At 35.0% G+C, this 14,301-nt stretch overlaps 1 protein-coding gene across 3 annotated transcripts in view; it reads right to left on the minus strand.

The window, feature by feature from the left end:
* Positions 1 to 13,684, minus strand: part of LOC128677344 (serine/threonine-protein phosphatase 2A 56 kDa regulatory subunit delta isoform-like) — a 48,350-nt gene extending 34,666 nt beyond the window's left edge. Inside the window, exons 1-3 of one of the 3 annotated variants that reach the window (XM_053758103.1) lie at positions 13,580 to 13,684; positions 13,258 to 13,311; positions 1,008 to 1,185 (exon numbers count right to left, since the gene is read on the minus strand). In XM_053758103.1, coding sequence (XP_053614078.1) covers positions 1,008 to 1,185; positions 13,258 to 13,311; positions 13,580 to 13,597 — 250 coding nt within the window. In that variant the 5' untranslated portion in view covers positions 13,598 to 13,684. Of the gene's footprint in view, positions 1 to 1,007; positions 1,186 to 5,458; positions 6,009 to 10,861; positions 10,880 to 13,257; positions 13,312 to 13,579 lie in introns of those variants that run through there. The other 2 variants (XM_053758104.1, XM_053758102.2) reach the window with 2 other exon arrangements.
* Positions 13,685 to 14,301: the final 617 nt, after the last annotated feature.

Here is a 14,301-nt window from a genome sequence, read left to right on the forward strand (position 1 = left end):
TGATGAAAGGAATCAGCGAATGCTAGAGTGGAGAGCGACATAAGATAATAATGATGATAATTTTAGGCTTATTGGAAGAAAATATCGACAAAGTTTAACGAAGACTAGATGTTGTCAGTGACAACAGAAGGCAGACAGGACGCCTTCTGTTAAATGTATGTATGTATGTATGTATGTATGAATTTACTATGTAAAATTGTGTCATTGAAGAGATATCTGATATATAATGTTTCCTTGCAAACATCAGAACCGATGTATTTAACGACTGGTTATAATCATAACGGATCATATTGGACATATATTTTTATGAATACTTAAAGCATTTCGTGTCCATTAAAATATTGTCTCTTTTCCTTATATCTTATATAATATGTCAAGTAGATCAGATATAAGTATTTTATTTACTTTTAATGGTACGGCTTCACGTATGTCATTAAATTACGAATGTGTACGCTACCGTCGTAGTTTACACATCGTAATTTAAGGCTACGACGGTAGCGTACACATCGTAATTTAATGACAACATTTAATGACAAGAAAATAATAAATTATCGCATTGTCTGCTATGAAAACCACAGACCATTTAACCTTGAAAACGAATGAAAACTCTTTCTCATTCTGTATCAGTATGTTAGCAAACAGATTCAACCAGATAATTTCGGAAGGAAAGTTGCACAATTTCATTCGATTTCTTCTGTCCAACATTGATGAATTTTAAGATGGAGCATTGCGTTGTGTTCCTGACCACAAATTTTACACCTGTAATGCTGTGCTCCATATTTCTCAACAACAGAGTAATGGACCAAATTGATGTTTTGCCAGAGAAATATAATTCGACAAGAATGCGAGAACTGCTATGATAGAAAATAGCAATGTTTGCTATTTTTTGGCTCCAGGAGTTACTAGCAAACGGTTTTATACTGACTCCGGACTTCCAGCCTCACAAAAATCTTACCGGGAACACGTGAGGATGAGAGAGTAGAAAATAAATCAATTCTGTGTCTTACCTTTGATAGGCGGTAGCTTGACCAGCTCCTGGTTGTGACTGTTGACGTTGAACCTGCTGGAGCCATGCCTCCTGGGCTGGCCATTCCACCCGGGGGGGCGTGGGCCGTCTGCCGAACGAGGGACGATGGTCGCAGGAGGGGGTGGGCCTGACGTCAGCGACTGCTTCTCTGGGCGACTCTGTGGACCAAGCACATAGTAACAAGTCAGTATCTACTGCTTCTAATATTGTTCAGATTGGTGAGATAGACAAATGAGAAAATCGACTTCCTTTGTCTTCTAATAGTGAATCAAAGCCTGTAAATAAGAACTGTCGTAGAACTATCTGTCGTGTACTACAGTAGAAAGTTGTTACTTTTAGATTTTAGTCCATTATGGATTACGCTAAATGAAATAACGATCTTTTATCTTAATCTCTCATCTGCCCGTTTATTCCTTAGGCATAGAGCGTCAGACCCCAGGGTTCGTCTATACTTTTAATATGACGAAAATCGAGATTAAGCTCAAAATTTACTATATCACTCTCGATTTCAATTTGGCTATAGAATATATTAGACAAGGAGTGTGTGCAATTAATACAATTATTAAAATAGCAGTAGTACAAGCGTTCCACACGTAACGGAAAATACCCAGGTTTCTATAGGAAGCGTGGAAATTGTAGGCTGAAAGGGAAGGATCCTCGAGATGAAAATATCTTCTATCTCACCAAATATGTGGGATGAAAATGCGACGCAATAATAAAATATTGTTGTCTCATTTCTAAAGATAAACAATTTCTTGTACACTATGTTGCCACCAACTCGGCATGCGGTGGCCTACGTTTGACCCCGGGTAATAACTATATCTATTCTCTCGAAATTCAATGCCATTGGTCCAGGCAGCCGTCTAGCCATGAAATCATGACAGAAAGAAAATTTCATAATATTATACAAGTGTGGAATTGAGGATTATTGATTTAGAACGATAAGATCATTTACATTACCTACCATAAGAGAGGAGCTCAAGAGCGCAACAAGTTTTATAGATTCGTTTTGGAAAGGTAAAAGTTGGCCCATTACATGTGAGAGTGGGGAGGTTTTTTCCCAGCAGTGGGAGATGCAGCTACAAAAAAATAAAGATTTTATATTGCCTTAGGACGGATCAAGGCTGTTAAATTATTAAGTAAATAGCGGTCCGACCCGGCTTCGCTCGGGGAAATTATACACCTAAACTTTCCTCAGGAATCACACTATCTATTGGTGAAAACCCCATGAAAATCCGTGCAGTCGATTTTTAGTTTATCGCTAACAACGAAAGACTTTTAGAATATGTAAGGCTTAGGATAAGGAAGGATTTGTATGACATGAAAAAAGACAGAGCTACCTACCCCCACGAGAAACAGTCGTGATAATAAAAATGTACGTACAATGATAGATACAGAAATTGTTGATTGTCCAATAGAAAGTCGGCAACAAACAAAATATAAACCCTCCCTACAAATAAGAGAGCGACTGGTAAGGTGTATGACGTCATTTGGCAGAATAGCTAGACGTTTGGTAAACAATTCCCTCGTCAGTACGGTCAGCAAAACATCGTAAACCTAGTTCATGTAGAAATGGCCTACCGTTTCTGGAATTACTGTAAGGACCGGTATAAATGTAGCTGTTTCTGTTTTGTATGTGAGTTTTATTCGAAAATAATTTAAAAATGTTTTTGTCATAACTTTATCTAAATAGGCATTTTTGGAGCTTGCGTGTGTGTGTGTGAGTCCTAGACCTCTTAAACTTTGCTTTTTATCAGGCTGGATTAAGGTCAAAGACACTCAAATTTTGAATAAAAAAAATAATTTAGAAATAGTAGTGTGAGAAATAGACGTCATAAATTATACAGTCTCATATCTTCATTTCCATCCGAGTCCGTCCCCGAGTACTTATCGATTATTTCCACTCTCGAGAACATTTCCTGACAATTTCCGTGCATTTTCTTTCTGCAAAAACTTAATGAAACAAAGAATGAAAAAAAGAATCAGTAAATTAAAATCTTGTGAATGTGGTCACCTTGATCATATCACCCAGGTGACCAAAATTCTCGAGGAAAATATACGGATACTAATTTGTATTCATTGCTTTTTAACGCACGTTGACAAAGCGTCCGTGCGAACGAGGCGTAGCGCCTGTAAAATTACTAAATTACCGAGAAGGACCGAACGTATGTTTGTATCTACCTGAAACAAACTATATAATTCATTCGAGGCTTTAACCGTGCCCGCTTTAAATGTCAATGTCAAGGTTGTGTCAATCGATAACGGCAGATCATGGATTTAGTAAGTACTTCGTACAACAGTACCTACAAAATACCATGCGGCAAATAGATTCGAGAAAGTAACCTAAGAACTGTGTTTTTTTTTGAGCGATCTTCATTAATTATAAGGCTCGTGAAAAAAATTTGTCGACAGGTAGTCTGCATGAACGAATTTATTAGGATAATTTAGAAAATAATCGCACAATGTTTTATTATTTCCAGAATTAAGAGACAATAGAATAACGGAAGGCGCATAAGGAGGCGATGCTTAGCGATAAGACACCAAACAGGTTTAATAAAAGATCCAAAATTGGATTTATAATGACGTCACATTATTTTTCGAGTTACTCTCAACAAGCCCTTTCATTTGATACCCATATTGGAGAAATGCATTAAAAATAATTATTCCGCCATCTTGGATTTAGAATGACGTCACACAGCTTATCGTGTATTGTCATCCAAACTAAACGTGTATACAAAATTTCAGCTTAATCGGTTGAAGATATCTGCTTCAAAATTGAGTAGCAAGATTCCACCCAAACATACATACATACATACGTATACATACATACATAGCAAGTTAAATAAAAGCTTTTAAAATAAAAGAAACATTGATAAACCTAATAATTAATTAATTTTGCTAATTGTTGTAACCATTCGGTTTTGAAATCTTGTCTCTGAAAATATCTGAAATAAGACTATTTTATAGTATATTTAATTATGATTGTACATTAACAGCTGATTTGCTCACACGACTGGTTTTTTGCGTTATAACAATATTAAGGGAGACTGTGATACATTCAATATCGTACTAGGTCAAGTATATTGTTACTTATTATGGAAATCAAGGGGTCGACCACTTTTATTTGTACGAGTACATTTTAATGACACCACTAGACCTGTGGTACAAGGCCCTGTACGCACTGCGATTTTGAGAACGCCCATTTTACGTCAAATGTTCATTTTGCGAAAGGCATGCGTCAGACGCAAAATGGAAAAGGTACTTGGTAAGGTTATGATAGTTCTAATATTTGAATATTATTAGTTTATTTATATAAGAAATCGCGAAATTCCATTTCATACGAAGTCCCGCTATATAATTTATCAAGTCCGTTCATTTAAATGTGGGCTATGTGAAATATACGTATATTCTGATTACGAATGCAAAGATAACGATCGCTATAAATTGTGTTTCAAGACAAAGAGTGAATGCTCATTTAAAACTAAATTCACATCACTACTTTTTGATTTAGCTGGCTTTTGGAATACACACTAAGAATACATATTAGAAAATATCGACATTATGGACATACAGATAAAGTAAACTAAACATACAAAATCACTAAACCAGCCATATTTAATACTGGGAAAAAAGCAAGATAAAGCTTTGATTATTTACCATTAAAGCAAATAAACGCATTAACGCAGAGCAGATGAAGAAAATTTATCAATTAACGAATAGAAGATCCTATAAGGGATTAGACCGCCGTTCTGTTTCCCTAGTTATTTCGTCTTTTGTGTGTTCTTTGTGCGATAAATTTTATCAATGAATTTTTAACAGATTAGCCTAACTTCGTGAATCTAGAATTTGAATCAGTTAAATATGTCGTCGGTCAAAGATAAAGCTGTTGTAATCAGCTTATAGCGGTATTCCACTTATCCCATACTTTGCCCAATAATATTGCTATCTCTTTCGTGATGTTACGTGAGATGAAAGAGATAATAATTATCGACAGAATTCGATATGTATTTGACAATAGAGGGCGATGCGAGCGATGAGGGTATATAATTTAAGCATCGGAAAATTGCAGACAACTAGCAAACTATTAAAAAGAATGTCTAGGTGGTTGCCATTCCTTTTTCTATGTAAGCAGAGATGCGCAAAGTAGGTACCTAAGCTATTGATACATACTTTCTTTGAAGCCGAATATTATATTTCTTTAAGATAGCATTTTAGGCTTCGATCATTGGAATAATCTTACCCTGACTGGCCTTGATGTGGGTGAATGATTTCCGCACACGCAAAATGTCCAGAGCGCCTTGTCTACCAGATTTTCCTAACATTTTTTAAATCTTCGACAGTATTAGATAGGCACAGAATGTGAATTTTGGTCAATTGGAAGGGTGTTGTGACACACCCGTCTGTAGCTCTTCTTGTAGGTAATCAGCTTACCGTGGGGGCCGATGAAGACGATAGATTTCTCCGTCGGAACATGGCAGACAACGACCGCCCGGTCGGACTTGCTGCTGACACCAACATGATACCAAAACTTCAGCTCTTTATGTTGCTTATAGAAACACTAATGTTCGCATTGTCGATTAGCTGAATCATCTCATTTGTCACTTGCACTCAGGTTTTCTTTGTGTGTCGATAGCAAATAAAGAAACGGTACACCATTGACTACTAAATCCTTTGGCAGAACCGAGCCACTTCATTGGCTTTATCAGAAGCTGCCATCAAGTCAGCCCGAATACACTTAGATTTGTCGGCAGAGCGTGCTTAGTACTTCGCTTCGTCAAACGAAGACAGCAGCGCCTAATTCGACAACTTTGCATCAACTTTAGGTTCAATACTAAGCACTTTCTGAAACGAATTGATGTATAATGTTACGAACGAACCAGGAACGTTGTGCTAAAGATATGTCCGGCATAGGCACGTAAGCGATCTATGAGAATAGTAGTGTTACTACTTGGAATAAATGTCAAACATAAATGTAACTCCAATGTGACTATATAACAGACTATGATCAATCGAACCTTAACTTTACAGCACACAAACACATTTTCGTGCTAATAGCATAAGTTATTGCATGCGTGCATTTAAAGCACGTCACGCCTAAAAAGATCACAAAACACAACACCACTTGCAAACTTTAGCACTAAAACTGACTAATGAACGAACAATCAACTTTTACTAGCGTTTCACAGGTATTCGCCGTATAAGCTGAAACGACGGAAACTTTCTCTAAGTTCATATGAGTCACTGACTTTTCAATGTATAAAGTTTATTTAATTACTGCTCTCGTAGACCTCATTATGAGAGAACTTGACTCTAGTAATCTACAACATAAATTACCTCACTAATATCATCCTACTTTGAGTTTTAAACATTATCTGATATTTACATTGAACTGAAATTTACGTTGACATCATTATCATATTTTAAAAGGCGTATTTTTTTTATTATAATGTCATTGTTTGCCTGAGATAAAACAAAACGTTGGTCTAAATACATTTGACTATCTCAAGCCAAGACGCATTGCATAGCCTAATTATTAATACGATAAAATTTAGAGGTTCCATGATTTCTAAATCCTAAATAGCATACCTGCGTATGCGCTTAATTTCCTGCTATTAGCACAACAAGTTTTGCACACAGTAATGACGAGATAAAGATTATTACATAGGAGTTACCGTTACGCGACCTTGCGAGGTAGGATACCGTTTTTTTACTGACTCAAATAGTCAGTGAGTCAGATGATCAGTGATTTAATCAAGTTGGAAAATATTGGAGATTGTTTTATGACCTGATATCTTCAAATACTCAGTCGACCTCTAAAATAATTCGAGGTAGCGTCAAATAATGTTGGTTTAGTGATAAAAATTATATTTAGACCGCTTTACACGTTAATGCAAATCAAATAGAATTGAAACACACACGTTTTCTAGTTGAAGTACACAATTGAATTCTAGTTAGTCAAATACATTGTTAAGTCGCCTTTGTCACCGTTTCATAAATATCAGTAAGAAGTTAACATTCAGTCGGCTCCACTGTATTCTCTCATATATGTATGTACCTACGGTCGTTTCGATCAGTGCGCTGACCAGTTACAAGTAACTATCCGGTAATTGGATATCACTGACTTCGGTTTTTATGGAGATACTACTTTGAACGTCGACTGTGTGTATGTCATGAAGGCGAATTTGCGATTTAAATCTCTTTTGAGCCCAATGATTTCTACATTTGTATATCTTGTATTTATTATTGATTTGTTCATGATCTAAATAAATGTTTATTTATGTACAAAAATACTAGACTTGTAAACATCCATTAGGCGGAGATAATGAAAACAAACAACATAACTTTGACTCTTGCAAAGAAAATTGTTTCTTTTAACTTGATACAAAATTAACATAATAACAAAGAATGTTGTGGATACAAACAGATTTAAAGTATGCTTAGCTGGCTTGCAAGCCTGTTAAACGTTCCTTCAAAGCATTACAGAAATTAGACCTTTACAGGTACTTTTCTACGTCATATTGTATATTAAATAGCATTTCTTGAAGCTACTAGAATTTATGAGTTGAACTTTGTGATTTGACAAATTTTGCTTTCCAAATCTATAAAGACACACGGGTTCATTAATTAATTAATTTGCGATCGCTTTCACCATACGAATTAGCATTGACTCATAACGTGATATTGGTGAATTGGTCACACAATCAAAAGATATGGAAACGTGTAACTTTTAAGTAAGTAACTTATCTTTTAATTTGTACATTATTGATTGATTTTTTTGCGACACTGATGTGGAGACTGATCTGAGTTTTATGATAGACTAGCTGCGCCCAGGGGCTTCGGTCTCGTGGGAATTACCGTACCTACCGTATTATATTCTACCCGTTTACCAGATTTCAAAACAATCCGTCCAGTAGGTTTTGCGTGAAACAGTAACAAACATACACACATGCATCTTTTATGTGTCTTATTGAGTGACGATTTTTATCGGACTGAATGAGCACGGAAGATGAAACAGCTGGCACATTCATTTCATTTTTGCAGATCAGCATGGAAGATATGGTCTTATGTCCAACAACATAAGGCCTTATTGATCAAAGTTATAAAAATCTTATTTTAACCTCACAGACCCAATGATAATAACTTTTAGGTATAAGGTATATATCTAATTTGTGAAGGCTGCAGTCTGAAAACAACGGAAAACAAGTTATTTACTTAGCAATTAACTCGTTTAGCGATGATAAAACATTAACGAAAATTACTAAAGCAAATATTTTGGCAAAACGCTAAATCCTGGTAATGTTATGGTAATCGTATTCCAAGTATTTTACGTTTCAACTTGTGTTTTTTTAGGGTTGCGCTAGAAAGAGCAGGCAGCGCTAATAAGCAGCATGCGCCCGCGCATTTTAGCGTTGTTTATCTACTTTGCAATAAAAGACCCGCCAATGGTTGTCTCATTTAGCGCATCCGCCCTGTTAGCGGGAGCCCTTATGCTGGCTGTTTCGACTTACACTGCTCTTAAATTGGTTTTCACTTGCGGTAAAAAAAGGACACATACAAACTAGGCACGCAATGTTTGTTCATCCGCGTCGGCCGGCATATATCCGAGTTAAGAGTGCACAAGTGACATTATACAAATACACTGTTATAAAGTTTTGATAAATAAATAAAATATTAGTGACCCACCTAAGGAACTAAGGATTTAAACTGTGCGAAGTGGAGAAGCAAAAGGAGGAGAACAGACCATGGACTCCATTCGACGCTCTATGGCTGATCAAGTAACCGGGAAATCGCTCGGATTATGATGAGTACCAGCGACCTGCCCTGGATTGTTAGGCCATATAAATCTTCCTCAAGACTCAGGTCAGGTCAACCTCATCGAGATCTATGATTTCAGGACGGATGCAATCCTGAACACAAATATTATAGGGTAGTTATTTTTTGTCAAAGTTTTCGCTAAAACCGAAGTTATAAACGAAAGATAAACTATAACTTCCAAAGTTGTTCGGGAAATTGGATCAATTAGACAACAGTGTGTACAATAGAAAGAACCAACTTTATTAAAAGGAGGATTGTCGTTCTGCGCATCATTTCGTATAGCTCCTAACAGTTCTATTTAGGGCATCGATTATAAAATTAAAATTAATTCCTCATAGAACACCTATACCTAATTAGTCATTGTTGATATTAGTTTTAAATTAGTTAATAGGATTTTTTTATTCTTATGTACGCCATAAACAATGTAAATACGGCGTAAATATATATAATATGGCGTAAACATAAAAAACTGGACTTTAGTTCTCTATCTATTAAAAGTTTTTTGCCTTTTGTAAAGCGAACAGAACGTAGTGTAATAATGCGACCCTTTAGTGAGTTTGATTACCAGTATTCCGTGGAATCAAACCAAATCAACCACATATTTTAACACTAGTACGATGCTGTGATGTGATGATGATCGTCATCGGTTCAGTGGATATTACCATTGCTACGTAAACCGGAACGCAGTGAAAGTGTCAGCCGACTGGATCGCACCGCTCGGATAGCAATCTGCATAATGATGTGTGGATGTGCGAGGCCGAAGTGACGATTGGTGTACGTAGCAAGGACATCGCCAGCCGATGAGAATAATATATATGTCTCATCTCTTTTCTCGGTTTCGTTTTAAGCCGTTGAGCATTGGACCCGGTCCGCTTTCCAACTTTTTCGTCTCCACTTCGCATGGCCGTCGAGAAAAGTATACATATGTAAATAGTATGTAAAGTCGTGTAAAAGCACATTATTTCAGAGGTGGACAATGAAAACTACTTATCAGAATACTACTTGCCAGATTGGTATTCAAATTCATGTGGTACAATTCGAACCTAGGACCTTTGTCTTAACTACTGGACCACCCACTGCTTCAATGACGATTGATGTGCTGCCGTATTTTTACGTAAGTTTAGTTGTGTTGTAGTATTTATTTATTTTTATTATGTATTTATCTTGTTAAGGCGTAGGAATCATGTGGTAGCCCCAATATATGTATTCAAAACCGCTTTTGCCAAAAGACAATTTTTACACTTATCTTCACATCTATATAACCAGTTAAATAGAGAGTTAAATATATACCATCTTACTAGCCGTAATTGTAAAATACTTATAAACAACTGGCTGAAGTCCCAAACATATGAAGAAGTCGAATCACTTTTATCTAGAATTAATTAAATTCCACCCCATAATGTTTAGTTTAAATTGTGTCATTGCTTTTTGTTAATTGCATGTTTGTTCCTATTATTTTTAAGCATTAAAACTTGTAATTGCACATTGTCTGCAAATAACACATATTTAATTATTTAAGAGCGGGTCTTCCTAACACAGGTTTATATAACTTAAAAGAAAGGCCCAACCTTGGTTCTAAAATTGTAATTTTCAAGACAATAAAGAATATTATTATTATTATTATGTTTTTATCACTTTAAGCTCTCAGCCGAGGCTGGCATTCTAATGATAGACACGGGCCATGACCAAGTGGCTATCATTTTTAGGGTAGATTAAGGGGGTCAGTCCGTGTGTCGTTGGTATTTATGTTGTAGGTGTCAGTGTCTGTAGAGTTATTATTTATTTATAACATTCTTCACTTCTGAAAATACCATGTACAATCTCTATCTATAGGGTTGGTATTTTTTCTCTATTCAGTATATTTACATATTAGGTAAATAAAACACAAAATATGTGATAAATGTGTGTGTGTGGTATAAATATGTCATTTATCTAAAGATGCAAATAAATCAGAATTTACTGCGTGAAATTAAAATAAAGCCGCAATTGTTTATAACGTCTAAAAATAAATCTACGTACTTGCATAAGCCACAAAATGCTACCTAATTTATTATCTACTAAATTCCACATGTGCACAACAAACTGATCACTACTTTTAAATTTAGAACCGTATTAATGGAACGTCGGAAAATCGCGAAGCGCGCGAAACGGTGCGTTCCGTAGTATGCACTGCGTCACATGAGAATGAATGGTGCCAAACTGCCAAAGCTTGATGTAAACATTAGTCTATTTACAGTATTTAAAATGATAAAAGATACATAGCAAGAGAGAAGACTTAAGACCATGTCAGCTTAATGTCTTTTGGCTTAGCTGCTTAGATAGCTGAAACAGATATCACGTTTTGGGCCTGATTTTATCGAGTTTTAGTTAGGAGGAATTTATCAGAAGATGGATTTTTTGCAGAAAATGTACTTACTATTACAGGCAATCATTCATGCTTCCAAACTAATATGTGGAATACTAATATATCGGGAGAAGGAATATTGTGAAAGTCTGCCTGTCTGTCTCAATTTTACAGCTAAACCAATAGGTAAGGTAAGGTGATTTTGTTACCGTACGTACGTATTTGTTGACCGATGGGATACCCCTTTGGTTCAGCGGTGGCTGCGGCTTCATAATGTGTAATATATTTTAGTTTGTCTTTACTAACACTAGTGTAAGTTAATATTGTTACTAACATTATACATGGACTCTGAAATAATTTGAATTTAATTTAATTGTTATAATTTTTGAATAGATATAGTTAATGATCCGAGGTCAAACACCCATTTATGGACTCTGAAATTAAGATTTTCAATTGAATTGTATAGGAAATTAAAAAAAATGTAATCATATTTGCAAAAAAAATGTAAATATAGTTCCCTTCCCATTAAGCATCCAACACTAGCATTCGATTACACAAACACCTTTTTCTGCATAGTTATCAAGTCAGCACATATTTGTAATTCCATGAATAAACAGACAATGTGATTCAAAAATCTCAAATGTTCTAAAAATAGTGTTGGCATCCATTCAAAAACACAATATTTATTTACAAACACTATGCTAGTTTTGTCAACAGTCGATAAAATGTAACTTTTGGAGATGAAATATAGTTAAACATAGTGGAACTCCTGTTGCTGTTGATTGATGAGTTCATTACTCAATGAAGCAAAAAGTACTGTACCGATTATGATGAAATTTGGTACATTTATCAAATATTACCTAAACTAGCATAGGGTATTCTTTGTCGCAAAATTGTCACTGGAGTGAAATTCAAGGGCACAGTGTATAATAAAATGATTAATTGATCGAGTGAGGTCTAACATTCTACTTGGGGCAAAGATACATTTTGTGTATGTATGTTTGTTTGTAATGTGATAACTTTCGAACTGTTGGTCCGATTTTGATTAAATTTAAAAGGTATGTAGAATATGCCAATAGATTTTTTAAGTTTGTGAGGCATCAAAATTGGTTCAGTTGTTTTCGAAATATTTACAATTTTGTAAAAAAATATTATGTTAGCAAGATCTAAGTTCTCGGCGAACAACTAGTTAGTCTTAATTGGAATTGTACAAGTGGCCAACCTTGACTTCACATAGGTATAAAATTAGATTTTTCATGAAAGAGTAACAAACACACACACATACATCCTCACAAACTTTCACCTTTATAATATTGGTAGGAATTCATAGATGTATGTATAAACCTGTCAAGACTTTTGTACATCTTCTATATACATTATTTTAATGATTTATAAATAAAAATAAATAAATAAAATAAAATATGCATCAATGTGAACTTTGCGGTCTATGGTAAATGAAATTATTTATAGATATTAAAAAACACATTTTTTTTACTTTTCGATCTACCTAATCAAGTTCAAACACCAATATTTGCACTAAATGTATGATATGCGATGATAACATGTATCTGAGGTACCAAATGTAAATGTGTAATGTTAAGAAACATTTGTAATATTATAAATAGTTTAGAAACCACTATTATGAATGCTGTGTACCTGTGTTGTTTCCAGAATAAATTGAATTGAAATTTATTAGATTAAGTGAGTGTACTATGTCTCAGTATAAAACTTTGTTTTATGTAAGTTGTTTGTTGTATGTACTAGTACATTAAAAATCGTACGCATATTTTTTTTTTATACAGCAAGGCATACTCTTCTCTCTTACGAGTGCAGATAAGTGTGATAAACATTATAAAATACTAACAGATAAGCATAAGATAAGCCATTTGGCCATGTAATGAGCATCAGGTTTTATTTCAATACCACAACAAAACTAAGCGAAATTGTACAGGTACCTGCTTCGCACAGAAACCTGCTCTCACCGATTATCTATCATCAGTATTAGTAGGCCTTCTCGTATATCAAAGATCGTCGATCTAAGACTTCACAAATTACATTATAAACAACTTACCTCAGAATCGCTGTCCCCGCCTTTATTCTTGTCGATTTTAGTCTTCATCGCCTCCTGCAAACAGTTTTTGGCACTGAAACTCTCACTATATTTATATTTCTACAAAATCACTGTTCAAACGACGATATTACACACAAATTATGCACAACCGCATACCAATAACGAACAACACTGACATGGCATAGTATAGTAGCTTTATAACCTGTAACTATGCTTTGCGAAAAAACCGACTACCTCAAAATTTCCCGCTATAAACTTTGTATAGAAACATTTTAAGATTTTAGACTCAAATCGGATCTTGGTCAATGTTTTTAGAACTCACCTTTTCTTTTTTCGGCATATCAAATTAGTAAATAAAGCTGAAAATATAACTTTTGGATATTTGCGTGAAGATAGTTGCATTTTATTTGTCAAAATCTTGTTTTCTGATTGGTTCGTTAGGTCACGTGACATCATTGACGTTGCAAATAGTGTTGTGACACGTCTTTCTAACATCAAATCAAATAATCGATTTTATTAAAAAATTATATCTTAAGATTAAACGAATCCAACCCATTCCGTACACAATATGAGATTAACAAAAAGAAAAAGAAACAGGTGCCGAAAATAATAATCACACATCAGATATAAGAACAGATATAAGAACATTCCAATATCTGTAACATATCCAACATTTGAATCCAGGGTCGTAATAATAGGAATAAAGGTTGGTCGGCAACATAGATTTAGAAAGGACGCGCACGCTAGGACCACGTTCTTACTTTGTTTTTAAAGATGGAATTCTTATAGAAAGGCCATGGAATAGGGCGCAAAGCTCAGCGCAGATGGCGCTACTGTATACTAAGGTACACAAACATTGCCAATGGAGGCGAATAGCGCCAATTTTCAATATTATTGCAGATTTACGACCAAAAATACTTTCTACGCAATCGTGATGCGAGTTTAAAGGAAAAAGGAATAATTTAATGGATTATCCTGAAAATAATAACACTATTTTAGATTATGTTCTGCATTATTTGGTCAACTGTGGTCATAAACTGATTT

This window comes from Plodia interpunctella, chromosome 17 (genome assembly GCF_027563975.2).
Source record: "Plodia interpunctella isolate USDA-ARS_2022_Savannah chromosome 17, ilPloInte3.2, whole genome shotgun sequence".
Classification (NCBI taxonomy): Eukaryota; Metazoa; Arthropoda; class Insecta; order Lepidoptera; family Pyralidae; genus Plodia; species Plodia interpunctella.